Source organism: Haliotis asinina, chromosome 13 (genome assembly GCF_037392515.1).
Source record: "Haliotis asinina isolate JCU_RB_2024 chromosome 13, JCU_Hal_asi_v2, whole genome shotgun sequence".
NCBI classification, from domain to species: domain Eukaryota; kingdom Metazoa; phylum Mollusca; class Gastropoda; order Lepetellida; family Haliotidae; genus Haliotis; species Haliotis asinina.
In genome coordinates, this window is record NC_090292.1 from 35,650,924 (window position 1) to 35,670,287 (window position 19,364).

The window sequence follows — 19,364 nt, forward strand, 5'->3', positions numbered from 1 at the left end:
CTGGGACATTTTCAAACTACCATCACCCCATCCTCGGTATCTCAAGGGTATACATTCCGAACAATCTCCACTATACCCTGGATGCATCTACGGCTCAGCCCAAAAAATGTATTACCTCCCTTGGCTGGTTTTTTATCCAATCAGGTGTCTACGCTGGGAAGTTGAGCGAACCAATCACAACTCACTTTCGCTTTTTAAATTCTCTAACCGATTAAACTTGGCAAACAAACATGCAGAGGTTATCTGAAAGAGGTAGATGGATTTCTTGCTTATGTTTTTAAAAAGGTTTACGACCTATAAATTTGTCTGTATGATTTCCCCCAAACCTTCGCAGTTGCAACTGCTACCTTTGTTGACACTGGCATGTTCGGTTATAACGGCAGCCTTGCTGATTGGCTACTGTGAGAATGCAGAACCAGCAAAGGGAGGTAATAAAATTATCGGGCCGACCCGTCGATGCGTCCAGGGTATAGTGGAGACTTTTCGGAACGCATACCCTGGAGATATCGAGGATGCTATCACCCCTACTACCATTGCATCTTGCACGAATGAAACCTTAGCCTACTTCATCAAGAGAAACCCAGTGTCATTTGCATTTTTCCTGAATTCACATAGGTATATTGTGTAACTTCACCCAGCACATGGCACGTTTTTTTTTATAAGAAACGGTAAAAATTTGTGAAAAGGAGTCACTGTCAGCCTTAGTTGACATCTGATGCTAAATAAAAATTGTCGATGTTGTATCCTCGAAAATACATGTTAGCGTGTGCCTGTATTAGCAGTGTATGCTGTTTTACAGAATACACTGTAAGGACACTGTTTCAGCCAATCAAATGACGTGTGAACCCCTCATGTAAGGTGTTATCGGAAGCACACAGTTACATTGGTATACACATTGATTTGGTTAATACATCTCACAAAGGTATTTGATGAATGAATATAGGGCTATGATGCCTATCTTTGTGAACATATTCACGGGTATCAACGTGTTATGTTTCATTTTCAAGACTATAGCAAACAGACATGTAATCCTGTCTCATGTTTGCATTTGGACGTATATCGATCTTACTGAAGGGTTCACATACATACAGCAGGTCATTTTATTCTGTTTGTGATATTTCACAAAGAGATACACATTACATTTTCAGAAGTATTTATGGAACATCATGCAAAATATTTTGACCAAATGCAAATGTTGCTAAAACATTTCTGAACCCCTGAACAGAAAAATAGATGTTTGTTTTCAAACAACCTAAATTACGTACGCTTCTGACAGCTAAAGTCACAAGACAGACGTTCGTGACTGGACAACTTAGTCAACCGTCAGTTACCTCCCATTAATGACTTGCTTTCCTTGTCACTTCTATGCAGGACTGTTCAAGAAGTTTTGAGGAAAGTAAACATGTTTCAGCACAGTAACAGTGTGCGTGGGTGTGCATCTATATATTTTGAATTTACAATGAATGAACGAACTTTCAGAAAATACTAACTGTAAGTTTCTCAAAAATATCCACATAGGTGCAATTTGCTGTTGAATATTGCCAAATTTTGCCTAAGTTTTACATAATTTTGTCAGTATTTGACATTTCAAGTCCTCTTTTTAATTTCGTTTAATTCATGTCATCCATTAACTTGACATCTATCAATGACTGTAGCAAATTTTGTTCAATTATTTTCATAAATAATACTTTCAGATGCGTTTGTATGATCAGGCAGTCACATGAATGAGTGTGCCCACCTCAGGTAGTCACTTGTACATGTAACGGGCGACTGTTCCTCGTATATGTTACGTCCTCTGCTGGCTAGCGACCAGTATTCGCTGCATACCAATTATCGCCAACACCTTGCTGTAGCGTTTGCGCAGACAGCTTTACTTGTACTTCCATAGTTTTTCACATATTGACATATCCAAAAAACGATAGGTTACAAGAGTTAAAATTGACCTGTGAAGGTCCCAGGGTAGAATAGGCCTTCACGGCTTGCCATAAAAGGCGACTCTGCTTGTCATAAGAGGCGACTAACGGGATCGGGTGGTCAGGGTCGTTGACTTGGTTGGCGCATGTCATCGGTTCCCAATTGCGCAGATCAATGGTCATGTTGTTGATTACTGGATTGTCTGGTCCAGACTTGATTATTTACAAACCGCTGATATATAGCTTGAATATTGGTGAGTGTGGCGTAAAACTAAACTCACTCACTGACCCAACAGTTAAAATTACTGTGAGCATTTTACCTTGTAGACGTTACAAATATGAATCCCTCGGAAGACAAGACCCAAACACATAGGTGGGGAAGTCATGTGACCATTAGTGTGTTGACATGAAATTTCATAAATGATGAGAGTTGAATGAAAATCATCCTAGCTTTGTTGTGAATGACTTGACAATTCAATCCACAAAAAGTGCAGATTTTAATGTGTCTGAACCTTCCCATAATGCCAACACTCAAATCACTTAACTTTGAATTGAAATTTCCATCTCCGTTTTCTGGACACAGCAGATACCATGCAGACGATACTGACAAATTATGACTGTCAATTTTCACCTTTATCTTTACGTTATTCCCCAAGAAAACAAACATTGCCAAAATTACACAAACTACTCAAAATGTCAAGTAACAGTAAATGTGGACATACTTCATCTGGCAAATCAAAATTTAATACAATAGAATGATCAATCTTAGCTCATAGGAGTTTGTATTTTTGTTTTTGCCTATGTAATAGGCAACATATGTCATATTTGGGATTTCACTTTAATTGTAATTGGCAACTTATATAATTGGCACATCACAGAACCAGTTTGATCTTGTATGCTTCTGCGATCCATAAACAGTAGTCAATCAACACCCCACATGCCAGTTTCTCAACATCTTTTATTGGAACTTTTGTTGATATTAGGACCATCACTTTACTGTACAATGAACATAAAGATAAGAACAATAGTTACATGGTTGTGAAGCAAGTTGATGATAGTGTTTTTTTCACTAGACAACAACATTTACAAACATCAGCTTTAACAACATATGCACGCAAATGGGCATGGCAACTTTAATTTTGTGTTTCATATTAACATTCATGCTTTTCTTGTAGTGATGAAATATTAGCAGCTGCGTGATGCACATGTATTATACTACAGTGAAACCCAGTTTACTCATACTCCATATATCCAGAAACCCCACCTTCCAGACGAACTTTAGGTAAAACAAAACTTACCTCCAGTAATTGTACTAGCTTAGCTGGACCCAGCGCTTCTGGACCCAGACAGAGAATTTTCAAACCATTCTCATATATTTCCATTTAAAAGTGATCTACTCATCCAGACGGAAGTATCTCTGTGCATGTGTGTCACGTTAGTACTCATTACCACACGGTTAAGTGTATTCACTGTTAATCTCTCAGTAGACGTTTGATGTGAACAGTAATTACCCATCAAAATATTAAGGATACCTGTTAATCTATCGTCAGGCGTTTGATGTGAATTTGTTACTTACCCATTAAAACACTAGGGACACATGTCACTCCAGTTGTGGCAGGTGTGAGAACATCTCATCAGTAAGAAAAACTGTACTTGATACAACGTCCCACCCTATTTATGTAGACAGCCTGCTAAACGCAAACGTCACTGTTTGACTGAAGCAGAGAAGCATGAAATTTGCAAATTTAATAAGGAAAACCATCTTTCAGCTCGTTTAGACCACATTAGTAAACATTTTGAGAAATATTTTTGACATGCCATTGGTAAATCTACTGTCAGGGACATTTTAAAGTCTAAAGATAAATGGTTAGGACTACCAGGGTATTCGGCCTCGATTGCAAAGCACCAAAATTTGGAAGAAGAACTCATTCCTTGGATTAATCACTTAAATAGCAAAAATGCTACATAAAAGATGCAATGATTGTTCAGAAAGCAGAATTGTTTGGCACACAACTTGGCATTTCGATTTTTTTTCTTTTCATGCAGTTGGCTGTCACGTTCTTGTTTCTCTCTCTCCAAGAAAAACTATCAGGGCAAAGCAACTAGTTCAGACAAAACGGCAATTTCAAAAGTGAGAGGAGAGGTGAAATCAGTGCTGAAGAATTACGAACCTGATGATATTTTCAATTTGGAAGAGACAGGTTTATTTTATATAGTTTTTACAATTAACTATTGATTCATAGATATACATACAATGTATCTATATGATAAATTTTCAATTTCCACCATCAGCATGTTTTTCTTGTTTGATCCAGTTAACCAGACTCGCTATTCGGATGATTTTGGAGTGACCAAATGTCCGGATAAAAGGACATGTTATGTTATGTTATGTTATTTCACCTAAAAAACCACATGTTTGGCTTCGCCCTAATGCGTCAACAATGTTTGTTGTCTGTTTATTGGAAGGTTTATGTAACAAAATCAAAATAAACTCGCTAAATGTGGATGATCACATTTTTAATGCACGGGTGTGTTGTTTTAAGGTGTATAATCTGATTGAATTTTGTGTATTTAGAAAGCTGAGAATTAGTGTAATTCATATATAATTCAAATGACATGTAAATCTGAATTGTTGAATAATTATTGCAAGTTTTGGGGGGTGCCATTGCGGTATTGGCGGGTATTATTTTTTCCATTTGTCACCCTTGTGGAAGGGGTGACATGGAAGCTTGATAAAGTATCATTTACCAATGAAATTGAAGTGTTTTAGATGAAGGCAAGATAATATTTTTTTTTTTTTTGTTATAGAGTGAGGTGAACAGCTTGTCTGATGTTGAGAAGTTGTTGCTTTACCTGAAGCTTCCAACCGGAGCCAGTCCTGATGACAGTCTACGCCAGTAAGGAAAATATTTTTTCCCCAGGTTATCATGACCACTGTAATATATTATGAATACCTTAGCTCCTGGACATTATAACCATTATTCCTGTATTAGTAGTTGTACAGTCATCACAGTCTAAGTAAGCTTAGGCTCAGTATTATTCGTTACACTGCTTATCCTCAGTTAAAAGTCCTCAGTAAAAGGTCACGTCAGCTAACCTTTCCAGTTTCAATTGACCAATCAGAACACAGCTTCCCAAGTTGCAAAAGTTGACATTCGCATCTACCTTTTGAAGTCTTACCTCAAAAAGTTTGTACTCAAATGATTCTGAATGCTATTTTCCATATTATTGCTTCCGAGTGATGCACATAGAGCGCTCCATAACAATGAGTAAATAGTTGCTGAAAATAGTATTTTTGTCAATATCCAAGGGTGTCAGCCTAGGAAAATATTACCTAATGGTATCCATATCCCAGAAAGCCTTAAGCATTTGTACTGCAGGTCAAGTATCAATGTTTTATGCAAATTTTCTTTTGTGGATAGGTTATTGTCAGCGACTAGAAAAGTTTTAAAGAACGAATAAACTCAATTTTTTCATACTCTTTTTACCACTGCATATGAAAGACTTCTGGTTAGTCATAAATGGAACACCATTTTTTTTTAAAAAAACATCTTGTGCTTGATTAATACCAAGTGCTTAAAAGTGCTGAAAAGCCATCGCTTCTCTCTCGCCCGCAACTGAAACCACAGACAGGTTATGTAACTCTGTCGCCAGAGCCCTGCAGTGATGTCATAGAAGGAACGATTTTCAGTTAGTTGTTTGCAAAATGTGTAGGAAACTCGTCATTTTGTTGATTTCTCGATGTGACCAAAGACATGCCAAATTGTTGTGTTGCTGTCAATTGCTCCTTAGGGTCACTATGCACAGATTTCCACCGGACCTCGTAGTTTGTGCTTAAATTGGTTGTTTGTGTGTGCGAAGCGAGCGCTGTGGAAGCCTGTGGTATATACTGAATGGGATGTTTAGCCCTCAACCACACTTCCAGGATAGAAAATGAAGTTTAGGTTTCATTGAGTTTATAAAAATCAAGGCCGCTTACTACACATTGCTGTCCAAAACTATTTTGCATGAATATAACGCTTTGTTACTTGGAAGCGAGGTTGTGGTCGAAGTGACAATATTATCGTAAATAATGTTATATCGAGCCCCACCTCACTTCCAAGTGTGACATTCTTATGTTATGATATATAATTCATCTGCAGATTTCTTAAGTGGTGTGTCTTTTAAAAGTCTAATATATGACAGTCAAAGTAAACTTATCCTCAGTACTTTTCGTTACACTCCACTACTGAGTCTAACAAAACCTTATGGGAGGTCACATCAGGTAACCTTTCAGACTGACCCAACAAAAACGCAGCTTACCAAATTGCGAAAGTGGACATTCACACATACCTTTTGAACTTTTTATCTCGAAAAAGTTCATACCTGAATGATTCCAAATACTATTTAGCGTACGCTTGCTTCCGGGTGATGCACACGGCGTACGTACAACCATGACAACGGTGAGTAAACAGTCGCTGAAATTAGTGTTTTTGGCAATATTCTAGGATGTCATCTTGCGGAAATATTAGCTAATGGTAACCATGTCAACAGAAACCCCAAAGCGTATATACTGCAGATAAAATAACTGTGTTATATGCGGATTTTTGTTTGTGGAGAGATCTGTGTCAGTGACCTGAATATTTTGAAAGTCCTTCCGATTCCTAAATAGTAGCTGTTGTCTGATTGGTTAAATCTATTTAACCATCTCGCGTTTGATTGGACAATCACAGGTTGCTCAAAGGGTACCTGACGCAAGCTTCCACTAGGTTTGTTAGACTCAGTGGTGGAGTGTAACGAAATACACTGAGACTAAGTTTACTTAGACTGAATATACAAAAACGTGATGTATCATTTCAGGTTTTTCACATTGCTGTATAGTCTTAGTCACCCAAGATAGCAACTAATTACATAATGTGCATCATTCTTTTAACGAAGTAATTTCGTTAGCCAAAAATAAGCAATCAATCAATGTATTGGCGGTTAATCCTTTGAAAGAAGGGTGTTGTTTTTACATACACACAGACATGACAGAGTGTATTCAGTATAGATTAGTAAATGTACATACATAAACACTACCTTTTGACAAATCCCTATTTAAATCCGCATGAAAATAATTAATCAATTCAGTGTGTTATCAGTTAATCCTTTGATCGATCCAGACAGAATAAATGCCAAATGGGGACCTTTAAGTGGCGTTACCACTAATTATATCTGTTATAAATTCATCAACGGAGCATTTGATTGGATGGTCATAGGCTGCTCAAAAGTTGTGCTGACATGGCCTTTTACCAGGGGTTTATTGGTACAACAGTGTAACAAATAATACTGAGCCTAAGTTTCTTAGACTGATAGTCATCACTAAGTAAAATCTCTGATTTGAAGCAAATATCCTCTTTGTTCTGCTAACTTGAGGTGACACGTATAGTACTAGATGATGTTGCACATACTGAGTCAAATTAGTTTGTATCATGTCCTGGCTGTCCATTGGTTGTCTGAAATATTTTTTGGGGCCCTGTAGAACTGTTGGCCCAGATGCCCAAGGTGCAGCCTTTCATATGTTGTGTAGATTTGTGTCTTACGGTGAATATTAAAGACCTAACACTTCTAGCTTCCTAGCATGTAGTTTGGTTTTCATTATGATCTCATCATGAGGTAGTAGACCTGATATTAAAAAATAGGAGCTGAAAAATCGATTTCTCTTGATAGCTCATCATTTTTATGTAAAATGTGGGGAAAGTTATTTTTAACACATAGTTATTTTCTCAATTTAACATTATCCATTATTGTCTAAAATGTTCTCAAACTGTATATTTGATTATGAAAAATTCTAACTGTAATTTCCCAGACTGACAGCTTAACAGTAGCATTTATGTACTTTTTCTCTCTGTCATGTTTTGTTAGAAATGTTAGGTTTAAATGTCATTTCTTTTCTCAGTATATGTACTATGTGTTTTGTCAAAGGTTTACCAAGATCAAATTTACCATCTGTGGCGACCTGTGAAGGTTCGGGATAGAATAGGCCTTCAGCAACCTATACTTGCCATAAAAGGTGACTATGCTTATCATAAGAGGCAACTAACAATATTGGTATGTCATCAGTTCCCAACTGCGCAGATCGATGCTCATGCTGTTGATCACTGGATTGTTTGGTCCAGACTCAATTATTTACAGACCACTGCCATATAGCTGGAATATTGCTTAGTGTTGCATAAAACTAAACTCACTCACCGTCTTTAGCTTTTCCTTTGTGGACCCCTTTCTGATTGCAACATGCTTGAGTTGCCATTTGTCTTTTTCCTGAGTTATTGAAGGTGTCCAGAGGTACTTGTCACTGTTGACAATCTGTTGGCACAAGCCCAAGTCTAGTAATCACTTGCAAGATACTTCAGGGGGAATATGCTGTCAAGTCATCTGAGGCTGCTATTTTTTGGCAGAGTTATGTCCCTTCGTAGTGTAAAGTGTGGAGTATACTGACAAAAGGCTAGACATATATTGTTTTGTTAGTAAGATGCTCGGAGATACGGACATAAAGCTGACATGCACCATTGCGTATTAGTGATCTTGATTTGTATTCTGTCTGTCAGTAAATAATGTGTATTGATATGTAAACATATTTTTACGGCTACCTGATTGGTCTAGAGGCTTTCACCGTTGACAGAAAAGCATACCGACTTCAACCTGGGTCTGACCAAAACTCATGTTGACTGGAGTTACTAAAAATACAGTTTAAGAAACAAGGACGAGGAGTTACCAATGATATTGCTTTTCTTGATGACATTCCCGCTAGGCTTCATTCGTATTGTTGATATAGCATTATTGGTTTGTAGTAAAAATAAAATTACGTGACTAAATAGACATGTTTTGGGTTTTAGAAGCTTTCTTTCAGTAATTACACAGTGTTTACCCCTGACAAAAATTTAGAAGTCATTATGACTCCCTGGGTGTCATTAGTAGGAGTCATGGACATGTATCCAGGAGTCAGCTGTCCTTGGGTTAGGAGTCCAAAGGTTAGGAGTCATCATGACTCCCGAGTGTCATGGGGATGGTCATGGGCATGTTTTGGGAGCCAAATATGCAGGTTTACTGCATCAAGGGGAACCCTGATTACATAATAAAACAATAATAGACTGGTGAATTCGACCAATACCTGTTTTTATGGACTTGTTCAAAGATGATTGACCTCCAACTTCATCCTTGGTTAGTATTGCTTTTCGTGGGTCCATAAAAACAGGTATTGACCTCATCATTCTATAATTGTATATAACTGAAAAGATTTCAGTGGATTTAATATATGAAGTAAATGCTTGCAATTCAGAACCCCGACTTCCTTCTTGCACTCTTCAAACCGCATCGAACAGGCGCAGGCCTTCACCTGGATCCGCAGTCACTTGGAGGAGGACAGTGAGATATGTGTGCCAAAGCATGAGGTCTATGATGACTACAGGCCAGTATTCATTTGCCATCAAACTTTCGTACAGTACCAAATGAAGAACTTGTCAGATTTAAGTGCTGATGACCACGTAAAACTGGAATAATGTTGTTCTTTTTTTTCTTTTTTTTTCAGGTTGTACTGTGAAAGTCATAATCTGAAGCCCTTGTGTCCAGCTGATTTTGGGAAGGTCATGAAATGTGTGTTTCCAAATGTCAAGCCACGTCGTCTTGGGCAGCGAGGACAATCAAAATATCCTTTGAAAACTAAAAGTTGATGGTAATAGCCCGTCTACATCTCAAAATCTCTTTGGAAATCACAATGAGAGCAATTTATTGGGACTTGTTGGATTATATATCTAGAGTTGTGTTTCCACTTAGGATTTCTCAGTATTATCATTATTCTCAGTATTATTCTCAATACTATCACAGTATTAATTTGCCTACATTGTGTTTCTGCATCTAATGTATCTATGTCAAGAAGAAAAATGTTTTGGTCTGAATTTGTGAATCTGGATTGTTGTGAGGGAAAATTGGAGGTAGTTGCATAGAGCATTATTGACTGCAGCCGTTTTGAGAAACCCAGGTACGGAATTAAGCTCATCTGACAGAAAATCAAGTGAATGCAATTTGATGTACAGCAAGATTCATGGTATGGTAGCCAAAGAGGGTTAATAGGATTCAATGGTTTGGGCAGACTCTGCGTGTTTCCACCAATGATGTCACCTTATTTTGTCAAAGAGGAACAAATATGATTTCCAATATCTCAGAAAGGGCAGTGCATTTGTGATGAAACTTAAAATATACCTTCATTATTAACTGTGCTGGAATGGGTAACCTGGATACTCTGGACAGGTTGGGTAACAAGTGGGACCCCATCACATTACCTGGACCTGCTTTGATCATATGACTGATAAATGAAAAATTAACTGAAGGTGTTGATTTGATTGATTCAAAATATTCCCAGATGCCGCACTTAACCTTGGGCATTGCTGATTTTATTGAAGGGGAATAACTCCCAAGTAGTGAAATTTCTGTTGATTGTGAAACAAGCCTGGCTGAGATTAAAATAATGATGTGTGATTTATATCCTTAACTCTACCCACATATTGCTACAGTGGACTACGAAAGAAACTTGAGGTGCAGCCACCATCGCTTCCAGAACTGGAGATAACGCCAAAGAAGGAAAAGGTGTATATTTTTCTTTATCCCGACTCATGCTTATTATGCTTATCTCTGCCACCTTTGCAAATGATAGTGGAACAGTTGAAATCCCTCTTTGAAGAGGATGTACAGTCACACTCATCTATGAGTAGCCTCCCTCACTGTTGGAGCCTCATCATCACATGACCAGCCATGCTTGTCACTCTGTGCTCTAGTGAAAGGTTGGAGGCACCTGGAGTTCTTATATGGCACATATTCTTTTTCTGTTTCAATCCTTAACCTAAATTCTGCTGTATAAAGCATTTGGTCTGTATATTTTATCCCCTGCGGCACGTACGAAACGGACATACTTAATGGAATAAGTAAAGAACGGTTGCCTACATTCTTTTCATATTTGGCACCTAGGTTCATCACAGTATGAGAAAGGTACTGTTCCTTGCCCTTCATTTTCAAGGTCACACCAACACTTTGAAGGTTTTAGCATGTTCACCTACATGTTTGGCTTTTCAGCGAGATAACTCATGAGCCAGTCACTGTTTTTTTTTTTCATATTTGACCCCAAGCTTCATCTACAAATGGTTTAGGGACCAGTTGAGTTTGGTGACCTTCACATCATTTTCAGGGTCACTGCGACGCTTTGAAGGTTTCAGCCCGAAGTTCGATTTGATAATTTTTGGCAGGGGATGATGTTGCCTTAGTGACAATTTTTGTTATCAGTGTGTCTTGAAATTATTCATAAATTTTAAGTATTTTTTTCCTTGTTGGACATGTTTTTCATCACTTGAACTTGGGTTTCATTTGATAAAATTGTGTTTTCGTTGGTGGTACCTGTTATGTGGGTTTCATTTGATGAAACTCTGCTTCTGTTGCAGGTACTGGCTATCTGCAGCTGACATGCATTTGTTATGTCCATCTTGCACTACAATTTGTTCTTCCAGCATTTGCGGTCAACTTTGTGAGAACTTGTCTGAAACAGAATTGAATTTGTATCTATTTGCTGTGCATAGATGTGTGAGAGATAACGTTAGAAGATTCTCTCATGTCATGTCTGGTAAATTTGCTAATAGCACTAGTGACAGTCTGCTGATTACTGCTGCTGATGTTCCTGTTTCCAATGAATTGGCGAGCATATCCCAGGGCACAGATCCTTGATATAGCAGAGGAAACATCTAAGTCCAAGAAGAGGTCATCATCAGACTTAACCTCATCACAGAGTAAAAAGCAAAAGTCATCTACGTCGGAGAGGACAAAGACATCAGCTCCAAGGTTCTTGTTGAAGCTGCACTCAAGTTCAGCATCAAGGTCCTTCAACGAAGACATAGTACCTCTGGCAGAAGCAGTCATCTTTGATGACCCCCCCCTACCCGAGGTTCCAGTCATCAACAAGACATCTCAGCAGTCTTCCGACTACTAGACCTTCAACGACAACAATGGGATCTGCATATCACTCATCAGATTGTCTTCATCAGATCTACTCCGCTGCAGTTGCAGCATGCTATGAAGAACTTCAACAAGGGGCTCTTCGTGGAGCAGTTCACGGAGGAGATGATAAATATGATCCCCCTTATCTACTGAGACTCCCATGGAAATCTCACAGGCAACCATTTCAATTTGCATAAGAGCTGGGCCTAAGGGCCTACAAAGCAGCAGGAATTGAACCTCAACGAGCCTCTAATCCACACGAAGTCAGAGCTCTAGCATCTACTCTTGCTCTGCATGGAAATAGTTCTCTCACAACCATAAAGGAGGGCTGCATTTGGAAATATGACATGGTGTTTGCCAACCACTACCTCAAAGACATAGCCACATTCACCAGTTTGGGCCACTCATTGTAGCATATCCCCAAAACTAACGGTTCCACAAAGGTTTTGTGTAGAATCTCACCCATTTATCACGTGAGTCGTTGAAACCAACACTCTGAGGAGTAAATATTTGAGAGTTCATGCTCAAACAGGTTAGCATTAGCGATTATGACCCTGTACTTGTAACTAAAGATACATGAAGGGCATGAAATGGGAAAATCTTGACATAAAGTTGCACTAGATAGCTAGCAGGATGCTGGTATATCTATATGCCGACACAAAGATGTCAGCAATCCTTTCTAAAGGATTGAATATTATATAATGGATGTTGGAAGAACAGGATCAACATGAATATAGCCACAGAATCCAGGATTTGGCCTGTGCCACCAGCATTTCCATTGGATTATGTAAGCATAATATACATGAATCAGGATAAGGAAAAATATGTAATTTTACGAGTAAAATTTATATTTTATAACTCATCCTGACTCATAACGTCAACCCCTCCCAACCTCTCTACTAAATGGAACGTTGAGTCTCCCTGTAGATCCTCATGTCAGGCATTTTAGAGTGAGTGAAAAGCATGGCCAGTCATGTGACTGATGAGGGTGCCAACAGTAAGGGAGGCTACTCATGGGTGAGTGTATTAATACTTCTTCAAAGAGGGAACTTCAGGGGATTTCAAGTGTTACACTATCATTTGCAGAGAGGGTGAAGATAAGCATAATAAGCATATATCATGTTAAGCATAAAATATTGATTTTATTTAAAAAATTACATTTTTAAACTGTTTCCTAGGTTTACATTTGTGCATCATTTGGGAGATGATGACATAGTTACATAGTTTTATATGTGTGTTTAGTGTGTTTAATATGTCGCCTTGTATGCTGACAATTTTTATGCTTGGGTGATTTATTGCCAAATGGTGAACATTTATAGATATCAGTGTTAACGTGTTGTAGAGATACATTTGGCTGTCATCATAAGATGGTCTGGTTTCAATTCAGACTTAAAGGTGTGTGCAGCATCTGGGTTTTCCCAGGATGAGGGGATTGGGGGAAATGATAATGAACGGCATACTTTTACACATGGTGTTGCTAAGTTACACTTGGTCATTTCTTATCCTCTCCCTGTTTTAGGAAGAAAAGACTGAAGAAGATGAAGTTTACACTGCATCACGCCAGCTTGTGTGTGAATGGGCACAAAAACTTTTGGGAACCAACTTCAACAATTTACGAGAATTGGCGGAGTTTCTGGTGGGGAATCTGTATGTTAACAGTAAATCTACTGCAGCTTTTACAGTGTTAGCTGCCATGCAAGATGCTGGACTTCATAATTCAAAAGGTACGTTTGTTTTCAGATACAGCAGTGGATTTGTTCCTATTCTTATTCTTCATCAGAATAAATATCCAGGTTTGGTTATGCTAGTCAGACATAGTTCATTCAGTTGCAAAATGAATGATAGAGAGGGATGTGTACCATTTACTGCAAGTAAATTGATTTCCTCAATTGATATCTCTTTGTTTTCTTTGGTATCCTTTAAAATATATCTATTTGATAACAGTTAGCACTGGTTTTTGCATACATTTTTTTGTGTTTGTGTTGCAGTTCCTGTGTCAAGCCTATTTACGTGCACGTCTGGTGGTAACAAACACAAGGAGACTCAACTTCAGCTACAGCGTAAGTTGCAAGAGAGAGAGCTTATCAAGGAACAGAAACGAAGATTACAACAACAGCGGTCTGAGAATGAACGTGAGAATGATCAGCTCCGGTCACAATCTCTTGGTCATTCACCATCACCGTTTCAGTTAGCTGCAAAAAGTGCTGCTCGCAATATAACCAAGCTTCTACAGTCTCCTGGAGCCAGGGACAACTGTCTCAAGACAAGCCCCCATGTTCTGCAGGAGGTAGTGAAACCAGAGGACAGAAGGTCAGACGTGGAGGTTACAACAGACATTGATTGTAATGGCCATAGTAATATGGATGTACAGGCAGAGAAAGTTGGTGTAAGTGGAAGGCAAAGTGATAATGGCCAATATCATGTTGTCAAAAAACCATCTGTAAGGCCTGCAAGCCAGCTTGGAGACATTTCAGACAAGGCAATTCAGAAGACTGATGTTCAGGTAGAACATAAATCAAAGCCTTTAAACTCTAATTCTGAAACAAATTCTGAAAATGGACACTTTGCTTTGCCAACAACTCCATCATGCAGTGCTTTTGTTCCTGTCTCAAATCAGCGAAAAGATTTTGGTTCAACAAACCATCCTAATTCAGGTTTAATTGACTTTATAGAGGAATCAGGAGAAGAGAAGCATACATTACTAACTGACACTTTAGATGATACAAAGACCAATGGGAAGTCAAACCATTTAAAAGACATGCTTCAGAAAGAATCAAGTTCTGATATGAAACCCAGCAGCTCCCCTGTAATTGTCAGTAGTGAAAGCAGCACAACCTGTGTTCCATCCTCACCCCAGACTCCTAAAAAGTCCCGAAGTCGCTTTACACCAATTCGCCCGAAGATAACACCAACAAAGACTGTATCCTCGATCCTCAAGGACCACAAGAATGCCAATTGTGAGGGTCCTGCATATGACAGCAGGCCTGTTTCAGCTATTCTGAAAGAAAAACGGGCCCGTGAAGCCCAAGAAATTTTGACTCAGTTGGCAAGCAATGTTCAGCTTCAGAGTAGTCCTTTGCCTCAAGGTATGAATGTTTCTGGGCCTGTTTCCTCTGTTTCTTCAGATGTTCTGAAATTGCCACTATCTGCGGGGAGTGGTTCAAACTCCAATGAGGTTTTCATTATTGTGGGATCACCAAAAGCAGGTACATCTAAAGTAAGTAATCAGTCAATTACAGTATCTCAAGGAGCATTTGACATCATGAGCAACTCACAGTTTCCTCCCAATGTGACAGCTCCGATGCCATCTTCAGTTCCACTAACATTGTTGCTGGCGAAACAAGAAGAAATGCAATTTCAAGGTCATGGCAGATTGGACAGCAACTCACAGGATAATTCAGATTTATCTGATAATGGTAATGTCACTGACAGTGATATACAAAAGTCTGATGAATCTCAGGACATGATCATTTCAAGAGACACTGACACTCCATCAGGAAGAAAACGTAAGTCCAGTGATAGAGATGTGGAAAGTAAAACCAAAAGAATGAACTCCATTGATGTAAGAACTGAAGAAGATGAAGTATTTCTTTCTCAAGGGGAAACACAGACAACACTACCAGTTGTTCCAAACTCAAAAACAGTGTCTGTTTTGGTTCAGGCTGAGGCAGTGCCATGCGGGTATGAGAGTCGTGCCTCTGGTGGCAAGCTGAGCGTGGAGAGTCTGGAGAGTGATGCCTTACTTGACAGCACACCCATGGCAGTGGACCAGGAGCTGGTTTCTTCTCTTTCAAAACCAAAACTTCTAACGAGTCAAACTGCTTCTATTGGTATAAGTGCAAAGTCAATGAGATCAACACAAAAACAACTTCTACAACAGAAACTTCAGCTGGATCAGCGAGTCAGTAATTATCTCAGCAAAGGTAATAAAGCCAAGGAGATGGAGACTGTCACACAACTGTCAGTGTTAGACAAATCAAGGTTGGAGCAAATACTGCAACAGTACCTTCAGCATCAGCAAAAGCAGGATGCAAAATCAAGTGTAGCATACTCAAGTAAATCAACACCAGTTCCTAATAATCAACCAGTCAACCTCTTGTCATTACTGCAAAGACCTGTGTTTGATAGCAAAAAGTCAGTGCTGAGTTCAGTTAGTAAAACAAAGGAAATTTATCTGAATATTGAGAAATCAGGTCAGAAACTGTCGCCTGATGAAAACACCCAGCTGGTGGTGAACAAAGGTTCTCCTCTTGCCAATAGCAGTACTGTAGATATGTGTGAAGATAGTTCAGATTTACCATCAGATGTTGCAGACTTTATCACAGAAAATATGGCTGCTAGAGAAAATACAACTGGTCCAGTTAATTCTGCAAGCCAACAACCGAAAGAAACACAAACTGTGGTGACGTCCAACAAAGTGAGACACTTGCTTCAAACAGATACTCCCCAGCATCAAGGGGAATATGAAACTGATGATGCAGGTATTCGTGGATCCGCCGAACAATTTACTGTTCCTTCCACCCCACCACCACGCCAAAAAGAACTAACAAGTTCTAAACCCAGGTTCGCAACAGTTCAGAGGAGTGCTTCTCTACCAATGTTTGCTCCACCTCTAGCCAATAATCAGTGCCAAACATCGCTAATGACACTTGGAAAAGGACTCGATATGCCAGCTCCCCCAAACCGAGTAATTGATTCAAGTTCACCACAGCCCTTGCATCAAAAACCAACAACTCCCATTAGTTTTACAAATTGTGTCCGTCAACCTTCTGGTAGGCAACGGCAAAATTCAATTGATCGTCTTAGTAACCACACTCCCATGTCAGATGCAGGTTACCACAGCTTTGATGCAAGCCCTGTGATGAATTCTACACCAATACCTCCAGTTGGAACAAGCGATAGTTTGATACATAATACCAGCAATACAAGTACAAATTCTGTGAGATCTGATTCAGCACAGAGTCTAGTTAATGAGTCAGTTGTAGTGCCAAGTCCTGTGCAGCTGGCATCACCTCAAGTTCACAGTGCACGGTCAACACCCAGTTCAGTCATGTCGCCACAATTGGCATCCCATAATAGTATCAACACAAGCCCCAGTGAGACCACCACTTCTCCTAATTCGTTTATACCTATTCAGGGTGGACTGACAACAAGCTATTCAACACTGACTAGTCCGCAGTTGGTGACACCCATCAAACCCATGGTGACAGTAGCGGCTTCCCCCAGCACAGTGTCGTCATCTTCATTCAGTAGCAGTATTTTGATGCAGCTTACATCCAATAATAATGGCGAATGTAAGTCCGGTCTCTTGTTCCATCACACACACAGTGACCAGCATAAGCAAAGGGATGTGAAGAAATCTTCAAGTACCACAGATGTGAAGGTGGCAAATGGTAAAACAGGAGTTTTGCATAAACTACTCAATTCAAAGAGTTTGCCAAGCTATGAAGAGGCTGTCCACCACTTGGGCAGGGGCAACTGTGATGAACATGGTACAAGTGGTACCATAGGTGTGACATCAGTTGTAAAGCCATGTTTAGAGACAAAAGCTCAACAACAGGCTGTCAAAAGTGTCAATGCTGGAAACCCTGTGAATGTATCACTTGCACGGTCATTAAGTTTCTCTGAAACTGATTTAAAGGTGAAATTAAATGACAGTGCAGACAGCCAAGACAAGACAACAACAGGATCAGATGGGAGACACATCTCAACAAGTGAATACCCCTTTTCTTATCAACTTGCATTACTCAGAGAAAAATGTTTAAATCCTCCTGGAAAGGAGAATAAAAGTGAACAAGGTAATAACAGCAAAGGGCAATCCGTCCAGAGAATGTCAGCAGTGAGCATAAAGCCCTCCGAACCCAAAACATTTTCAAATGGTAATTGTGCCAATGTATCAAAGGAGACCAAACTTCCTAATCCCCTGCAGGTAGATTCAACGGTTGAGGCGAAGGACAATTTCACTCATAGTAAAGCTAATGTGACACATCATCATTACGGCACTGCTGCACAGAAACTTTCATCATTAAACCAAAGCATGCCTGTGTCAAGTTCAAATGCACGACTGAAAGCATCAACAACTGTGATAAAACCATCTGCAAGTCCAGCATATCCGCGCACATTTTCTACTGGCTTGGTGCCTTCTATTCCATCCAGTGAATTGTCATCTACCAATAAATCTAGGCAGCTGGCACCAACAGCATTTGCTACTTTTGATTTACCAAATGTCAACTATATGGGTAATGCCCCCAATATAGACCTTGGGAGTATTCTGCAGGGCAAGCAGGGAGCAGGTGGAGGTCTTAACATCACCGATAGTGCTGGTGGTGACCGGAGCAGGTTTAGCTTGATGCAGGCATTACAGCCCACCCAGACAATAAACGAGGAGGAACTACAGTCAACATTAGAAATCCTCCGCAGTCTAGACAGTCAGTATTTCTCCCAGTCCGACCTAGACCTGGACACCATGCAACCCACGCTACAACAATCACATCAACCTTCGTCTCAGCATGACTTGCAACTTCAGTCACAGTCTCTTTCTGTTAACCCAGTAGATCAGGATGGTGATGCAAACTCAACTGTGTCCTCTGATACACAAGAACGGAAGAATAGCATGAAATCACTTTCAAGTAATGTGTCGAGCAGATAACTGATAGCCGTTTTTGCTCACGTCTTTTCATCAAAGCAGCAATGCTGTTGATAACTCATTCATAAAACTTTATGGTTATGAGATGACTAATGCATGGCTTGTGTTCATCTTAAATTATTATGGCAATTATCATGTGTACATTTATGTTATTCATATTAATAGCCAAGTTGATGAACAGTGTGTTGTGTGTTTGAGAAGCAGTTCAGATCTGTAGCTTGTCCAAATCATCCATTCATTCCCTGTTGTAGTAAACATTTAAAATGTGTGTACATTTTGTGAAAATAACTAGCCAAACACATGGTACCTAGCTGATCAACAAGACAGGGTCACAGTATTGGACCAACAAATAATTGTTACTAATTCTATCTTATCAGTAGTGTATACAGTTGCCTTTTGTATAAACCCAACATTAAATGGTCTGACAACCTGTCTAATCCGATGATACATTTTGATCCTTTCTAGATTTTCCACAAATCATCCATATCTACAAGGTCTGCAGAACATGGTTTCTCAGCTGATGTAAAGTGAAGGTCAAGTTTGTTGAAATCATGGCCTGTTGTCTCCCCAGTCTGCTGCTGGTACATGTCATTACTGCATGAAGACAAACATGACTTAAGCATGTCAATTTATCATCCAAAACTGTGTTCAGCAGAGAAATTACTTGTGTAAGGTCAAACAATATCCTAGAAGATATTATTTTGACAGTAGATTTGCACAATGCCCTGGCAGTGTTTTGAGATGTACTTGATGACATCACAATGACATGGCTGCACTGCATGGCAGACCGTGTTCAGAAATGTAAATTT

The 19,364-nt window shown here is 39.3% G+C and overlaps 1 protein-coding gene across 1 annotated transcript in view; it reads left to right on the plus strand.

The window, feature by feature from the left end:
* LOC137259285 (uncharacterized) overlaps nt 1–19,006 on the plus strand; it is a 31,648-nt gene extending 12,642 nt beyond the window's left edge. The window contains exons 3-8 of the mRNA XM_067796919.1: nt 4,722–4,810; nt 9,211–9,339; nt 9,460–9,576; nt 10,430–10,514; nt 13,429–13,633; nt 13,898–19,006. Of these exons, the coding sequence (XP_067653020.1) occupies nt 4,722–4,810; nt 9,211–9,339; nt 9,460–9,576; nt 10,430–10,514; nt 13,429–13,633; nt 13,898–18,558 (5,286 nt within the window). The 3' untranslated portion in view covers nt 18,559–19,006. The remainder of the gene's footprint in view (nt 1–4,721; nt 4,811–9,210; nt 9,340–9,459; nt 9,577–10,429; nt 10,515–13,428; nt 13,634–13,897) is intronic.
* The last annotated feature ends 358 nt before the right edge of the window (nt 19,007–19,364 follow it).